General features: G+C 40.8%; 3 protein-coding genes across 5 annotated transcripts; 1 reads left to right on the top strand and 2 right to left on the bottom strand.

The window, feature by feature from the left end:
• Positions 1 to 1,597: 1,597 nt before the first annotated feature.
• LOC131314323 (putative receptor-like protein kinase At3g47110) lies at positions 1,598 to 8,650 on the bottom strand. 2 transcript variants are annotated; one of them, XM_058342874.1, is made up of 2 exons: positions 5,807 to 8,650; positions 1,598 to 1,701 (listed from the first exon to the last, which is right to left on the bottom strand). In XM_058342874.1, exon 1 carries the CDS (start codon positions 8,372 to 8,374, stop codon positions 7,358 to 7,360), a length of 1,017 nt encoding a protein of 338 aa, XP_058198857.1. In that variant the 5' UTR covers positions 8,375 to 8,650; the 3' UTR covers positions 1,598 to 1,701; positions 5,807 to 7,357. The 2 variants fall into 2 exon arrangements, with proteins under 2 accessions (XP_058198857.1, XP_058198856.1); XM_058342873.1 differs by lacking the exon at positions 1,598 to 1,701 and adding an exon at positions 4,852 to 5,282 and having other exon boundaries at positions 5,644 to 8,650.
• Positions 5,907 to 7,194, bottom strand: LOC131313835 (putative receptor-like protein kinase At3g47110). Its single transcript, XM_058342336.1, has 2 exons — positions 6,207 to 7,194; positions 5,907 to 6,154 (listed from the first exon to the last, which is right to left on the bottom strand). The coding sequence occupies exons 1-2, from the start codon at positions 7,192 to 7,194 to the stop codon at positions 5,907 to 5,909; spliced, it is 1,236 nt and encodes a 411-aa protein (XP_058198319.1).
• A 5,502-nt stretch (positions 8,651 to 14,152) lies between the features above and the next one.
• LOC131314322 (uncharacterized) lies at positions 14,153 to 16,616 on the top strand. Of its 2 annotated transcripts, none has more exons than XM_058342871.1 (4): positions 14,153 to 14,569; positions 14,654 to 14,699; positions 15,332 to 15,492; positions 15,627 to 16,616. In XM_058342871.1, exons 1-4 carry the CDS (start codon positions 14,363 to 14,365, stop codon positions 16,182 to 16,184), a joined length of 972 nt encoding a protein of 323 aa, XP_058198854.1. In that variant the 5' UTR covers positions 14,153 to 14,362; the 3' UTR covers positions 16,185 to 16,616. The 2 variants fall into 2 exon arrangements, with proteins under 2 accessions (XP_058198854.1, XP_058198855.1); XM_058342872.1 differs by having other exon boundaries at positions 14,154 to 14,566.
• Positions 16,617 to 16,703: the final 87 nt, after the last annotated feature.

Genomic DNA, 16,703 nt, shown 5'->3' with positions numbered 1-16,703 from the left:
TAGCTTCTCCCTATAAACGTGGCCAACTAGTTACCCATCCATTGTGTAATGTTCAAGGCTAACTTCCTGTCCCGATTAGGATCGTCAACACAGGGCGCTCTTGCAAGTTAGTTCATCACTGAGAAAACACAGCCCGTCACCATTGCCCCACCTAGGTGCGATTGGGACTAAGGGCCCTCCTCACAACAAAATCCTTGTCCCCTGTCTCATTCACTCTCAATCTCATGGCATTCTCTTTTTGCTTTCAAGGTTTTCTCCAAGCATATGATCCAATATTTCATTATGGTTAACCTCTTTTACAAAACAAAACAAAACGATACCAGATAATACAAGGATACTACTGATTGGTAAGAAACAAAACAAATAGGGAAATAAAATAAGAATTCAGAAACATGGCAGTGTAAAAGTTCATTAGATATCAATTGAAAAGTAATCTAATAATTCTTTTATTACTGGCAAAGGAGAGAGATGCACCTGTTGTTGTCGGAGAGAGAATCTTAGAGAGAGAGAGAGAGAACTGGGCAGTTGAGGGACGGCGGCCGGCAACCAAAACGAACGGCAATAGAAAGCCGGAACACGATCTTTATTTATGTCGAGAGACACTACGTCGTTTCATTCTCCAACCTCCGGCCTTCAAGATGCGAGGTTTCTGTTTAACAGAACGACATCATTTGTTTTCAATACTTCGTATCCTGAATTTGCGTCGTCCCACTCCACTAACCTCCAAATTCAAAATCCGAACATCAAGACCAGTTTTGTAGGTCTTTCCAAGCTGATTTTAAAGATCGAAACAGTTCACCTTTTAGATCTCGTCGATTCATTATCAACCAACAAAACTGAATTCATCGGATGGTGATTGATATACGTTTGGAACACGTATTTGTTGCGAAACAATGGAAAAATTAAAGTGTGATACACTGAATCAGGACGGGAAGATCGCGTCTTCACTCTTCAGTATGTTTGGCATTGATTCAATGTAGCCAAACCCATTATTATAAACGCAAAAACTTAAATTTACTTCTCGATGAGATATTGATTCTAATTTGATTACGATGAATTTCACTATGTTTAGTTTTCTTGATGATTTATACAGTATGAACAATTTAGATCTAAGAAATAAACCTGATATAATTCAATATTTGATAACTAAAGGACCATGACTGTGTTAAATAGACTTCGCAGGTTCAACCTGCGAAGTGTAATCGACTGAAACTCGGGCTTTACAAAGGCGACTATGCTTTGGCATATAGTTCAACCTTTTTCCCCATTGGTTCGTCGAGCTTCGAATCAGAAGGGGAAATCCATGGCCAACCCAATCACTCCAGAGCCCGACCCATCTCTTCTTTCCCCCACAAAAGTCAAAATCCTTCTCTCCTCGTCTCTCTCATCTTTAGCATCCAACCCGATTAGTAGGGATATTTCCATTTGTTCTTGGGCTCCACCTGTTTCACACCTTTTGTTTGCCGATGAAAGAAGGGAAAGTCTTCAATACACACCCCTTTAAGGTGTGTACCATATGCACCTATTGTGTGGTTCATATTGTGCCACCTCATAAAATATTACTTGTAGGACCAGGCACCTTCTATTGGTTTAAAGAGAGTTACTTGAGAAACCAGGCACCTTCTGTTTCTTCACTAGATTCTGATGGACCTAAACTTCAGGCTTGGATGAAATGATCTCCAGAATTATTCTACCATAGGGCTTGCTATGTTGACTGTTGAAACAAGCAAAATATGTATAGGCCGTTCTCCCGTTTACTTCCCATCGTTGCTGCATATGAGGTCATATATGAACTTAACCTCAAAGGGCTTATTTGGTTGTTACTTATTCGTAGTAATGTAAGTCGTCCTGTTTGATTTAGAGAACCATTTGAATTGTGAGTGATAGAAATTTATGTCCATTTTCTGTCTCAAACAACCTTTATAGTGTTAGTGTTACTTTTAGAATGACAGTGTTAATGTCTGTTGCATAAATTGATAGCTTATATGACAATCTCATGGTACCTTCTCATTTGTTAAGAGCCATGGAATGTGTATACATAGACTGTATCAAGAGCAACTGTATATGTAATGTACATTTTCTCCTCATTTTTGTCAAAATCCCTGTGTACATGTATATATGACCAGCAGAAATGAGAGATTTTTATGTAAGGCTTAGACTTCAACGGGAAGTGAATGAGAAGGATGTTTCGTAGAGGCTGCCAACCATATCAATAACTTCAACCCAAAATGTCCCTGTTCGGTTTGGGTTTTGAGGAAGGTTTTTTAGAGTAATGAGTGGATAGAGATAGATAGAGAAAATTAATTGGAGACCGGGCCCAAGAATTTTGAGACCCCAAAACGAACAATATCCACGCATATGATATCTAGAAGATCAAGGCACAAGCAAGCGGGTAGATTGGATGCACATGCTCTCTTTTTTCTTTTTTTTCTTTTCCCTCGGCGAAAGTCGGTATGTTAGTTGTAGATGTAACCTTTACTATTAAATAGTTAAATCAATGCACATAGTCATGACTACAAGCTATACAAATATTTACACCTCAATTTCAAAATAATTAAGAATCCTATGTTGACCTCACGTTTAGAAACAGTACTTGTGAAATAACCAATTTTATAACGAAATTTTATACTAATGAACTAGATAAGAAGAGTACAAAGTCTGTTATTTAGAGATGAAACACGAAGCACTTCGAGCCCTTGCTTGTTAAGAGAGTTGACTTTGATAGAATATTGGAGTATTTTCAATTTCATATTTCAAAACCCAAAATGGGTCTTCATTCAAACCAGCAAAAAAAAAAAAGGGAAAATTTCAAAAAAACCCCTGAACTTTCTGACAACTCGCAAAAAAACACCTGAACTTTCACTATTAACAAAAAAACACCTGAACTTTCTGACAACTCGCAAAAAAACACCTGAACTTTCACTATTAACAAAAAAACACCTAAACTTAGCATTCCGTTAACAATTAGACCCCTGCCGTCCAATTCCGTTAGTTTGTAACGGATGGAGCTAACGGAAGGCGTTAACTTTTTTTTTTTTTACTTTTTACATTAAAAAATTACTTTTAACTCTTTTTTTTTATTGGTATATAAATATGCAATAAAGTTCTTTTTTTCTTATTATTTATCGAAAATTACTTTAACCCTATTTTTTATTTTCAAATTTTACCTTTCCCCCCTCTCTCTCTCCCCCTTTTTTTCTTATTAGAATCGACTCCACACCACCAATTAACCCCACAACCAACCGCCTAAGCCTTAGCCACAATTTCAGAAATTCAAAAGTTCTTTTAACCTCCTCTTTGTAACCTTTTCATTTTTTTACTACTTTTACTTCCAAAAATTACTTTTAACTCATTCATTTTTTAGTCATAAATAAATATGCAATAAAGTTCTTTTTTCCTTTCTCTTTTTCAAAAATTATTCACCCCCATTTTTTAACTATTACGAAAATTATTTTAACACCCCCTGTTTCCCCGCACCCCGCCCCGTTTTTTTTTTTTTACTTTCAAATTTAACCCCACAACCAACTGATAGAGGAATTTTGGGTTTCTCCAAACTGATCGGTGGAGACAAGAGGAGGGAGGATTTTCATCAGTGGAGAGAGAGAGTATTTGAAAGTAAAAATGGGTCTTAAAGTTATTATTATTAATAGTAAAGATTACAGTTAAAGTAATTCTTGATAAATAATAAGAAAAAAAACTTTATTTCATATTTATTTACTACTAAAAATAAAGAGTTAAAAGTAATTTTGGAAGTAAAAAATATAAAAAACAAGAATGCTGAAAAAAAGGAGGTTAAAAGCAATTTTGAATTTCTGAAATTAGAGCTAGAGTTTTGGCAGTTGATTGGTGGAGTGGGGTTAAAGTTCTAAAAAAAAAAAAGAGGGAGAGAGAAAGAGAGAGAAGGGGAAAGGTAAAATTTGAAAGTAACAAAAAAGATGGTGGTTAAGGTTATTTTTGTAAATAGTAAAAAATAGAGTTAAAGTAATTTTTGATAAATAGTAAGAAAAAAAAAAGAACTTTATTGCATATTTATTTACCAATAAAAAAAGAAAGAGTTAAAAGTAATTTTTTAATGTAAAAAGTAAAAAAAAAAAAAGTTAACGCCTTCCGTTAGCTCCATCCATTACAAACTAACGGAATTGGACGGCGGGGGTCTAATTGTTTACGGAATGCTAAGTTTAAGTGTTTTTTTGTTAATAGTTAAAGTTCAGGTGTTTTTTTGCGAGTTGTCAAAAAGTTCAGGTGTTTTTTTGTTAATAGTGAAAGTTCAGGTGTTTTTTTGCGAATTGTCAGAAAGTTCAGGGGTTTTTTTGAAATTTTCCAAAAAAAAAAAGAGAAATCAATAAGACTGGGTTTTCCGACCCATCCTTTTGCAGTCAGCAATGTAAAAATACTACACTTTGCACTAGCTGTGAACTCTCTATGGGCCTCGACACAGATTACGACATCGAAGTAGAATTAAAAGGGGGCGAAATTTCACATCAAAAATGAGCATCTAGCGTAACAGAAAACCTCATTCACATTAAAGAAAACCGGAAAATGCAAGAGTTTTAAAAAAAAAAAAAGAAAGAAAGAAAGATTTCGAAACGTGGTACAACATCAAATAAACTCTATGCACATTGTTGGATCAAGTGCTAACCAACTCACCTAGTAGCAGTTGCTGTTAGGGGAAGGCGCAACTTAATCTTTAAACAGCAGCACAAAGACCTGCACTAAGTAGTAGTCGGATATGAGGCGCTTCGCAATGCTTTTCATGCAGTACTGATGGGTAGAGGCGGTTAGTCCTCCATGTGCTTGCCTCTCACCAGCGGGGGCGTCTCAAATACAGGGTGGATGCTAGCCCCATAAAGTCAACACACATGATACAGTATAGATCCATTGGAACTTTAAAACCTTATTGAGGCACACTTCCACGAAATTGTCCCTTACTGAAAGCAGTTCCTTCAAAACTTGCTCCATGTTCATTCTGTCGTGTGGAAATTCTGCTGAACATCTAACTCCTATTTGAAAAACAGAAACCAAACACTCAGCCTGTTCACTTCTCAGGCCACTCCAAAATGAAGTACTACCTGTAGCTTCTCCTACTACTTGATGGTGCAGAGCAGCTTGGTCCACAATCCCCATTACCTGATCTGGCAATGAGAGTGCGACGAAATTGTGAAGGTTACAATTGTCTTTGAATTGGTCATCAGTCGGTCTCCTACCGGTGAACATTTCCAACAAGAGAATTCCATAGCTGTACACATCTCCTTGAGACGAAACCATACCACCCATTCCATATTCTGCACAACCCGATGAGTTTCCATTAGTTTTGTTAGACCATGTTCGGATCAGGATTTGTGCAGGGGGTTACCATCACACCCACAAATCCACGATCATAAGACCATTTTCTGTGTTAAACAAAGGTTACATATTTGGAGAGACTTATACCAATTTGTAGGTGCACTGATGTAGTCATGTAGCCATATAAAGTCCATTGGAATTTCCTTTTGACCAAAAAAACAAAAAAAGAAATTCATTGTGAGTAGTTCTATCTAACCAATGGAAGCTGCATTAACCTCTTGTTTTACCAAGAAAGGCACCCCAATAACAATATTACTAAAACATGAACTTCTCAGGAGAGTGAATCTGACATGTACTTACCTGGAGCAGCATATCCAATCGTCCCTTTCATGCCAAGTGAGCTGAACTGATTGAAGTTAGCATCTTTGTTGAACTTTTTAAGAAGCCTAGCTTGCCAAACCGAAATCACTCAGGTGAGCGGTCAGATCATCATCAAGAAGAACATTGCTTGGCTTTAGATCACAATGAACAACGGGAGTTTGGCACTGATGGTGAACATAATGCAACGCAGAAGCCACGTGGATTGCGATGTTTATCCTCTGGAGAAAGTTTAAGCTTCTATTTTAAGTCATTCCATCTTCTGGATGCAGCCACTTCTCCAAGCTCCCATTTGGCATAAACTGGTATACTAAAGCTTTGAAATCGTTCCCCCCAAAATCAATAGATGAGCAAGCAGTTAAAACTTTTACAAGGTTTCGATGCCTTAAGTTTCTCAAGGCTTCGCATTCGGCCATAAAGCTTTCGGATGATTCTCTCTGCTGAAGGTTGAGTACCTTTATTGCAACACTTGGTTCATCTGGACCAAGGATTCCTTTATACACAATCCCAAGACTCCCTGAACCAATCACATTAGTGGAAGAAACCAGCAGTTGCGTTTCGGAGCTCTTCGTAAGAAATTTTTGGATAGAAGAGCCCTAAAGAAGGAATAGGCTGAGGTTTCTTCCTCAGATTTCTTCTCCAGATAATTGGGAGTAAAAGTAGAAACAGAGCTAAGAAAGAAAGAAAAATGGCAATAGCCAGTATCAACTTATGTTTCCTTGATTTCTTAGGTTGTGTAGGCCCGGTAGGGCATGGTTGAAAATGCTGCTCTGGAATTCCCCCACAGAGATTCTTGTTGCCATAGAGTTCAATGGCACTAGCATTTGTGAACACTCCTCCTGCTGGAACCTCACCCTCAAGATTGTTGTACGAAAGATTCAAATTCAGTAAAGAGGAAATATTGACCAGGTATGGTGGAATTTGACCATCCAAGCTGTTGTTGGAAAGATCTAGACATTGAAGGCTACTCAAATTACCTATGTAAGGAATGGTTCCTTGAAACAAGTTGCCCTGCATGTAGAGTTGTTGCAAGGCCAAACAGGACCCTAGCTCACTAGGAACCTCTCCAGACAATGTGTTGTAAGAAACATCAAGTGCAGTAAGAACTCCCAAATTTCCAACTTCCACCGGTAAGGAGCCAGTCAAGGAGTTGTAAGACAAGTTAACACCTATAGAGAGGGAAGAAAGACCAAGAAGTTGGGCGGGTATGGTACCAGTGAGTTTATTATTGGAAAGGTCTAAGTACAGGAGATTTTTACAGTTTCCAAAACTTGAAGGTATGCTTCCCTCTAAGGTGTTGTTTGCGCTCCGAAATCTAATAGTAGGGTGATATTTCCAAGGGAAGAGGGAATCTCCCCTGTAAGAAAAAAAATTTCCAAATAAAGTTCTTGCAGCTTTGGAAGTTTCCCAAATGAAGCTGGAATTGTGCCTGTTAAGATATTTTCTCCCAGGCCCACGACATCCAAATTGATTAGGCTTGCTATCTCTGGAGGAATGCTTCCGTGAATGTAGTTGTCTCCTATATCTAACCATGTCAACTGTGTTGACAGATTCACAATCGAAGTTGTTAATTGACCTCCAAACTGGTTTCTACTGAAGTCCAAAAATTGTAGCTTGCTGCAATTTGCCAAAGTTGTGAGGAAACTCAAATCATCAACACCACGAGTTCCAAGAATGTTACCAGGAACATTGAGCCTCATAAACTCTTCAGGTTTCCCAAACTGAAAGGTATGGTACCAGTGAAATTATTAAAAGTCAAGTTGAGTACTTCAAGATATGAAGCATTTGACAGAGAACTCCCAATACGACCATTAAACCAATTTTGCGCCAAAGCAAGCACCTGAAGGTTTGGAAATGCAAGGCCTATGTTGGTCCTGAGACCGCCAGAGAAGTTGTTTATAGCCAAAGATATGATACTGAGTGACGACAAGTTGTAGAGTGAAGCAGGAAATGAACCCAAAAATTGGTTCGCTCCCACCTCGAATATAATCAAACTTCTCATTTGGGATACTGCATCTGGAATATCCCCCTCCAAACTGTTGTATGCTAAACTGAGCTGTTGAAGTGACGAAAGATATCCAAGAGAACTTGGGAACCTTCCAGTGAGGTTGTTGTTTCCCAGATAAAGATATACAAGTTCAGACAATGACCCGATTTCAGAAGGAATTTCACCTTCAAGATAGTTCTGCTCCAGCTCAAGATCTATGAGATTAGAACACCGAGACAGATTGACAGGAATATAGCCTCCGAGATAATTGTTGCTCAGGTTCAAAGTTTGAAGCCTGCGCAAGTGACCTAATTCTGGGGGAATGCCACTGGAGAAGAAATTTCCACCGAAGTTGAGGATTCGAAGGAAAGATAGATTTCCTATACTGGGTGGTATGGTTCCAACCAACTTCCTCCCTTCAATATCCAAAACGGTGACCCTTTCGTGCTTTAGGCCACATGTGACTCCAATCCACATGCAGAAAGGGAGCGAGTCGTTCCATGAGCCCAGGACTCCAGTTGGATCCACAGTTACTCTGGACTTGAACTCGAGCAACGCAAGTTTGTCTGTTTCGTTTCCAATTATGGCTGCAGAAGCATGCCGTGAATGCGACAATCTGAGGATTGAGGCAAAGATGGCATACGAGAGAAAAAACAAGAAAAGGCCTAAATTCATCACATGAGGCTTCATTTCGGAGGGAGACAAATGAGAAGTTTGGTTATACATGCAGAACAAAAAAACTTGAGGCCTTCTTATATTAGATGTCCGGTACAATCACGGCAACCTAGAAACAAAATTTGCAAATAAATTATTTGAATTGTCACGTGTCAGATTGTAGTTTCTTCAAGTCTTACCGCTTTGAAGGAACTTTTTTTTTTTTACCTATATTTGACTAGGAAAATTGAGCTAATTTGCAATCCTTTTCTAACTTTATTGCACCCGTCAGTCGATCGCATGTGTCAAATGAAGAACAACCATCATTGCAACTCTGCAGATTCCATCACATAAAGAGAGCATTTTAGCCAACATCACAAACCTACCATCCGGAGGTTGACTTTGATTGTAAATTCTTTCAGGCCCTGTATGTGATCGCGATAGGGATTTGTTTGAACCTATCGCAATCTTATACAAGGGCTAGAAAGAATAACATAGTTCCATCTTGGTTTTTGCCCAAAAATTTGTTGGGAGTCTAATCCGCCTGAGATCTTCCTTGTGCGCGCAGGCCCAATCCGTTGGGGAGTATCTACAAAGTCCACACCACATTGCTTAAACCCAATATACATTGAATGGTCTGATCCGCCTGAGATCTTTTGTGTGCGCGCAGGTCCAATCCGTTGGGGAGTATCTACAAAGTCACACCACATTGCTTGAACCCAATATACATTGAATGACCAATATCCACTTAAAAGGCTAAGCCTTGTAAGTGGTGAGTCATTCAATTGTATATTAAAGTTCAACTCTTTTTCTATTTATCCGATGTGGGACTCAATTTTTCACACATATTCCCAACAATCTCCCCCTCATGTGTGAACCATCCATTGGGCATAGCTCCCCCTCAAGATCCTCTTGACTCCCCCTCATCCATGATCCTTATTCTCCAACACCGATTTAACCCCGGACTTCACCACACCTACTTCATCTTCTGCTTGCATCTTTGCTCCATCGAGAGCCAATTTGGATTTTTCTCGCTCCACCGAGAGTTTCCGTGCAGGTCCACCAAATCAATTTGAGTCCGTCCAAAGATCGTCAGCCATCGGCTCTGATACCACTTGTTAGGAGTCTGATCCGTCTGAGATCTTTCGTGTGCGCGCAGGCCCAATCCGTTGGGGAGTATCTACAAAGTTCACACCATATTGCTTGAACCCAATATACATTGAATGACCCATATCCACTTAAAAGGCTAAGCCTTGTAAGTGGTGAGCCATTCAATTGTATATTAAGATCCAACTCTTTTTCTATTTATCCGATGTGGGACTCAATTTTTCACACATATTCCCAACAGATGTTTTGTTGGGGTCCACCCATAATGGTGGGGTTATTTTGTGTAACACCCTTAGTGTTGGGTGTTGAGCGTATTTACCCTTGGAGTCCCTTATATATAGTTGTAAACCCTATTAGGGTTAGTGCGTGACATAATGTGAAGGAGAGGGTGAGGCGAGCGTGAGGGGCCGGTCTGTGGCCTCCCGGAGAGGAACCGGTGTGTAGTTTCTGGAGAGTTTTTTCATCTTTATTGTATATTGTGTAAATATATAATCAAATGGAGTTTTTCTCTGAAATCACTGCGTTATTTTTGTTCATGGTGTTCTTCACGGTCCTAACAATTAGTATCAAAGCGAGATTGAAGAAGAGGGTCACCGGAAAAACCACGGGTTCGATTTCTGAAAAAAAAGTTGCTCACGAATCTCGTGTTTTGTCACCCGAGGAAGAAGCACGAAGCAAGGCCTAAGCTGGGTTCTCGGCCGAACCATTTGAAAACTCAATCAGACCAGTAAGGGTTGTGCACCTCATTGAGATGAGTCTATAGGAGGTGACGAGGTCGAGTTTCGTCACCGGATGAAGGCTCGGGAGCCATTCGATCGCAGCGGGCGAACTCGGCGACGGGTAGAGAAGCTGTTTTGAAAAGCCCGAGGTCATGGATGATCGAAGATGAGTTTTGAGCACTGGGTTGTGTTCACCTCGAGGAGAAAATCACGGATTGGGCCAGCACGTCGCCGGAGGAGCTCGGAGGTGGCAGCAATGGCCGTTCGAACGGCAGAGGCGAGTCTGCGTAGAGGCGGTTCAAGGGTGGTTCGTACCAGGAGTCGTCGGATGCGAGATTTGAGCACGGGGTTGTGTTCATCTCGTCAAGACGAGCTCAGGAATGGTCGGAAAATCACCGGGTGACGCCGGAGGGAGCCACACGCGCCTCTGGAAGCGGCGGGGCGTCAGATCTACGCGCGCGTGTGTGTTGCACGCGTGGGATCGTGGCTGGCACATGCCAGCAGGTGGATGGCACATGCCAAGCGTGCGTGGTCAACGCCCAGTCAGCGGTCAACGCTGACGGGGACTGCCACATCATACGCCATGTGGCAGACATGTCATCGACACGTGGCGCTGCCACGTCATCAGAAGGGATCCGTTTGTGTTCCACGTCATTCGGTCAACGATGACGTGGCTGGTCAAACGGCGAACGGGTCAACTGGTCAACGGTCAAAGGTTGACTGGTCAACAGAGAATATTTCGAAAATATTTCAGATTGGTTTTTCGCACTTTTCGGAGCAGTTCGAACTCCGTTTTTCACGAGTGAGTAGTCGATTTTGACTATTTCGACGTACCGGATGCAACCACGCGCTCCGTTTTTGGATTGGGGGCTCCTAAGCTGATGCGAGTGCTTAGTGGAGCATGAAATCGCGTGTTTAGAGACGATTTGGGTTGCGAGGAGGCTTGTCTGAGCAACATGGATGTTCGGGGTGATCTGTTGCGGGGCTAATAAGCAGGGATACTTTACATTCGGGCTAGATTGCTCGTTTGGTAATGACACAGGCGTTTATTGGAGTGATAGATCGATTCCGATGGACATCCTAGATGCTGGGAAAGCTAGGAATGGATCGAGGATGGACTGAGTGACAGGAGAAGACCCGAGAGAGATGACTGAGAGTGGTAGGATGCACTGGGAGTGGCAGATGTGATGAAGACCTATCATCAGGAGTTGCAGTTGTGATTTGGGCTGCATGAGGAGGATGATGATGGGCGACCGATACATGCTTGTGGATAGTACAAACACATGGAGCTGATGTTTGGTACTAGACAAGCAGTATGAGTTTTTGTGACGGTGAACATGTGAAGCAACAGTTGCGGAGACACACAGGAGGGGCACTGAAGTACGGAAAGTCATGACCTGAGATATACAGGAGTGTCGGTTACCAAATCAAATTGTGTGTGGAATAGTCTGCAGACGGCGGGCAATTGGTTGTTTGGGAGATGTTCACGGAAGCTTCGGACAGAGGAATGGAGATGGAGACCAGACGATGCATCACTGGGATCTCTTCCTTTGTGGATATTGTCACTGGATTCTCTTCAGGATGTTCAGCCGCATAAAGAGAGATCGAGTCACGGATCGTGTCCTGCGAGGATGCGAGCACTCTGGTCAAGAGGGTGCTGGCAGCGCTATGGGTTTAGCCTCAGAAGATCTAGTCTTGCAATGAGACATTCAGTCAGGCAGGAGTACTTCAGTGAGGGGGTGCTGGCAGCTAGACTTGGAGTGACACAGGCGCTTTGCTAGAGAGGCTGGACAGATGCAATGATTGCCCACTCTAGGTAGAGGGGGGGTGATTGTTGGGGTCCACCCATAGAGGTGAGGTTTTTTTGTGTAACACCCTTAGTGTTGGGTGTTGAGCGTATTTACCATTGGAGTCCCTTATATATAGTTGTAAACCCTATTAGGGTTAGTGTGTGACATAATGTGAGGGAGAAGGTGAGGCGAGCGTGGGGGGCCGGTCTGTGGCCTCCCGGAGAGGAACCGGCGTGTGGTTCCGGGAAAGTTTTTTCATCTTTATTGTATATTGTGTGAATATATAATCAAATGGAGTTTTTCTCTGAAATCACTGCGTTGTTTGTGTGCATGGTGTCCCTCACGGTCCTAACAAAATTAAGATGGGAAAAGATAATGGATAGTACACTGGTTCATAAATGTATTCACACCGGGCACTCTCTGTTTGAAGCTAATAGTTAACACAGAACAAGTTATTTAAGGAGTAATGAATTGTACTATCATTGAAGGAAGTATCTGAGTAACAACTTACGAAATTGCATACCGATCAGCTGATGGTCTTCAATAAGCAGGATACCCCGGCTCAAGGAGTATAGCAATCCGTCACTGCAACTGATCAGCAGATTAATAGAATTCATTGTTGACTTGTCTTCTTGAAGCTTAAAATAAAGGAAAAACCATGGGTTATACTTATAACAAAGATAAAGAAAATAAAGAGAACAATAAAATACTTCAGCTGAGTACGTACGTTCGTGTTCCTATTTAATTTGAGATTTAAAGGAAGAGAAAAATAGCAACAAAAAAAAGTATATTGTGCTCAGTAAAAAAACGTTCACACCTTTCTCATAATGTTCCTTCTTACCGAATGCAAAGTTTCTTTGGCCAACATGGAAGAATGGGCTTTTTCCTCTTAAACAATTGAATTATGTACTCTTTAAGCTTTATTTAATGCATGCTCCAATTCAACACCCAAAAAAAACAACTTCTTCAAGGAATAATTGTGTCCGGAATCGTTCTATGTACGCAAATCTACGTGCATCGAATGACTCCAAATGCATTTGGAAGCTCTGTTTCTAGCACCGCCGGGGAAAAAGAAATTCAGAGTGCTAAAGAGTTCCTTCTTTCGCTTCTTTTCTTTTCCTTTTTCCTTCGGGTTTTGGCGGTTTGTTTCCCAAGAACATTCACACTGCTAGGGTCTTAGGGACACTCGCACACCCAAAAAAAAAATGTGCTTTCAGTTTTGAACCTTTGCCAAGTTTACCTATGAGATGAGAAAACTATTACAGCTGTAGTAGTATAGACAAAAAGTATACGAGTACATACACATAGGTACATAGATTAAGGGACAGATTCAAGAATATAGCGTAGTGGAGGCACCTATTAATTATAATGACGAAAATTTATTTTTGTAATCAACCACAATAAGATCGTACAAAATTAAAACATGTATTACAACTACAAAAGTTTATAACGCATATTTTAAGTTAAATTAGGTAAAAATGAGCACAAAATCTCATACAAAATTTTTAAAGTATGTTTTAAATAAACATCGACAAATTTTAGAATAACGGAGCTAGTTTTGTTAATGACTTTGTTTTACAATATTTCTCTCAGACGGTTAAAAATAAAGAGAATTAAGAAATAATAGCTCCAAATAGACAAACAACTCGTAAAGCAACAAGTATAAAATACACCATATGATGAAATTCAGACATAAAACTAATTATATATGTGTTTTTTCAAAATATATGCAAGTATGTCTGTTTATATATTAGCACACTTTTATAATTATGCTAATTTATATTATATATATATATATATATATATATATATATATATTAATTTTGAGCGGGGTACGCGTTCGAATGGGGGCACGTGCCTCCACTTCAGTCCAACCCTGCATATATACGTGTTTTGGACCCATATCAGGTCTTGAGAAAATGATCTGAGTTTGTTTAGAATTCTTGAAAAAATAAACTCAATCCGATATCAGTTAGATTATTTACAAAAACATCCATCTTTGTTTCCAGGCTAGCCTAGATTATGAAGAAAAGTTGAAATTTTGTTAATGTCTTTCCCAATTTCTGATTGAGTTTATTTGTTACAAGGACCAAAACAAATCATTTTGAACAAAATAAGCGGCTCAGATAAATATTTTGGACCCGAGACGGGTCCAAAATGCATATGTACGCGATATATGTACATATGTGCATGTATCTATAGCGAAACTGATAGTAGTATAGAAGACCTGAAAAGACGGAGGAGGAAAAGGGCTACGTACGATTTTCGCCACAGAAATGATTCAAAGAATAAACAGATCCCTACTCAAAAGCTAGATCCAATCTCTCCTCTCTGTCCTGCACACTTACCTATATATTGTCATCATCACACCCAGCTCAAACCATTGCCCCTCTCTCTCTCTCTCTCTCCCTCTCTCCATCACTGAACCTGCAGAGCTTCGAGTGATGGGAGCAGCAACGGAATGGTCCACCAGGATCGTCGCCCACAACCTCACTGGCAATACTTTTGCTCCTTCGAGAGCTCTTGTCAAGAAATCCCAGATCAACTTCTTCCGATTCTCGAGTATTGGGGTTGGGTTCTTCTCTCTCTCTCATCCCATCTCACTCACACTCAAGACAGTCCAAAGCGTCGCATCCTCAAAAACAGAGGTAGTAGGAGTAGTATTTATCACGTTTCTCTTACCCTTTTTCCTTGCAATGGGATTACTCATAATCATCATCTTGTTTAAATCACAGGTTTCCACGGGCTTCGACTCTGCTTATGCTGGGACCCAAACCATAGGTATAAACCTTCTCTCTTTCGTACAATTGTCTTCGAAAATTAACGAAGTCGTTAAACAAGCAAGCGATGTTGTGTCCGTTAAGCTGGGAATCGTATCCATGTTTTCCCACCACGACTTGCATTTTGTGTGCTGAGTGCCAAGGGAAAAAATAGGACGGCGTCCAAAAGGGTTATATCCGTTGATACTTGATAAGTTGGGAAAGCTGCTACCTTAGCTGCATCTTTGACTCATGAAAGATTATGGCTTTCCCTACTTTCCCTACCCGGGGATGCTGCTGAGCAGCATCTTGGTCTAACGGGGCCAAGTGCCGATTTGACCGTTCATCTCGACACAGACGGCTCAGATTGAATCTGAGCGCGTACAAATCTGAGCCGTCGATTGCTCGGCAAAGATCCGAGTTGTCGATTGCCGAGATGAACGGCCGAATGGGGTGCTCGGCCCTGCTGCCAAGCACCCCCGCTTGACAACACCTCCCATTCCACTTTCCCTTGCCTGGCTTTCTTACCTGGTGGGAACTGTGTCTCGTATAGCTGAATCATATGCATTTGGGGTAAGAAAACAAATATTGGAATTCCAAACGATAAAGACATTGCAGACTAAAATCTAAGTAAGTTGTTTGCCTCATTTCCAGAGCCATCAAAGACAGTTCATGTGAAGTTCCAGTTGCAGCAGGAGTGTTTCTTTGGGGAGCAATTCCTTCTTGTGGGAGACGACCCTATGCTAGGTTCCTGGAATCCCTCAAATGCTATTCCCCTGAACTGGTCAGATGGGCACTTGTGGACTGTTGAGCTGGTGAGAAAATCAACTCTTCTGAAACAATCATACCTATGTTCCATTTATGTTGTTAAATGTGGTTTCCCCACAATATGTTCCATTTATGTTGTTAAATGTGGTTTCCCCACAATATGTTCTTGAATTATGAATAGGATTTACCTGTGGGGAGATCAATCCAATTCAAGTATGTACTCAAACGAGGCACCGGCGAAATTTTGTGGCAGCCGGGTCCAGACCGGATTTTCCGCGCTTGGGAAACGAAGAGCACGGTTACCATCACAGAAGACTGGGCCAATGCCGAAGTTCAGAAGATGACCGAGGAGGAAGTACTCAGTCCGACCGAGAAACTGATCCATGACGTCGGAACTGAATGTGATGAGAATTTGATTTCAGCTGATACCATTGCATATCCAGGGGATGAACTGACAGTCAATGGAAGTGGATTCACTGCCACGGAGAAAGAAACTCGTGGCGAAAAGGGGACCTTTGTGAATGCCAAGAAGGAAGTTGATAGAGCAGATCGTATTGGAGATGACAAGACAGAGAACATCGGCAGAAATAAATGGAAGGCAGCGACGACTCCGAAGAAATCACCAAGGGTGGAACCAGAGGAGCCAATCCTGACATACGGAGGAGGTCCTGTTTTGGTATCTGGCTCGAATCCAATGCCAGTTGTTTCAGCTAACCAAGCTCCTCACATTGAGAGTTGAACGTCCATCGGTGTCTCGGCTAAGGCTGAATACCCAATTGATGAAGCTGAGCTATCTGTCTTGCAACCAGTTCTACGAGCACGAAGCTATAGAATAAATATGCATAATTGGCAAAATATGTGTGAGAAGACTTGAAACAGGAAGTAGGATCCCATCGTGTTGTCGTAGAAAAGATTATACGAGTCCCTCGTGCAGGTGTCGATGCAGATGAAATCAAATCTTTTTCTTTTTTCTTTTTTTTTCTTTTTTCTTTTTTTTCTTCACGTTGTTGCTTGGTAATTGGACTCAAATGGAATACTAACGCTTTTCTTTTCCTATTGTATTAGTTTCATCTTTTATCTTTATGTTTATGAAATTTTCTTGTGCTGATCCAAAAAAAATTCTGATGGAATACTAAATCTTTAAATTGCACTGTGTGGAGGTGTTGTTCTTATGCAAGCTTGCAGCATGGTTGATACTTGATACTCTCTACTAGAACACCAACAGGCGATATTACTTATTTCTACTAGTATTTTTTTT

The sequence above is a fragment of the Rhododendron vialii genome, chromosome 13a (assembly GCF_030253575.1).
Source record: "Rhododendron vialii isolate Sample 1 chromosome 13a, ASM3025357v1".
Classification (NCBI taxonomy): domain Eukaryota; kingdom Viridiplantae; phylum Streptophyta; class Magnoliopsida; order Ericales; family Ericaceae; genus Rhododendron; species Rhododendron vialii.
Note: the sequence above shows the minus strand (reverse complement) of the source record. Positions and strands in the feature narration are given on the sequence as shown.

Bases quoted from the DNA above. Each gene is read 5' to 3' on its own strand.
- LOC131313835 (XM_058342336.1), bottom strand. From the start codon at position 7,194: ATGGTTAGATATAGGAGACAACTACATTCACGGAAGCATTCCTCCAGA. The intron at 6,155-6,206 runs GTTTCTTCCACT...TTGTGTATAAAG, and splicing joins GCTCCGAAACGCAACTGCTG to GAATCCTTGGTCCAGATGAA.
- LOC131314323 (XM_058342874.1), bottom strand. From the start codon at position 8,374: ATGTATAACCAAACTTCTCATTTGTCTCCCTCCGAAATGAAGCCTCAT.
- LOC131314322 (XM_058342871.1), top strand. From the start codon at position 14,363: ATGGGAGCAGCAACGGAATGGTCCACCAGGATCGTCGCCCACAACCTC. The intron at 14,700-15,331 runs GTATAAACCTTC...CCTCATTTCCAG, and splicing joins TGCTGGGACCCAAACCATAG to AGCCATCAAAGACAGTTCAT. The intron at 15,493-15,626 runs GTGAGAAAATCA...AATTATGAATAG, and splicing joins ACTTGTGGACTGTTGAGCTG to GATTTACCTGTGGGGAGATC.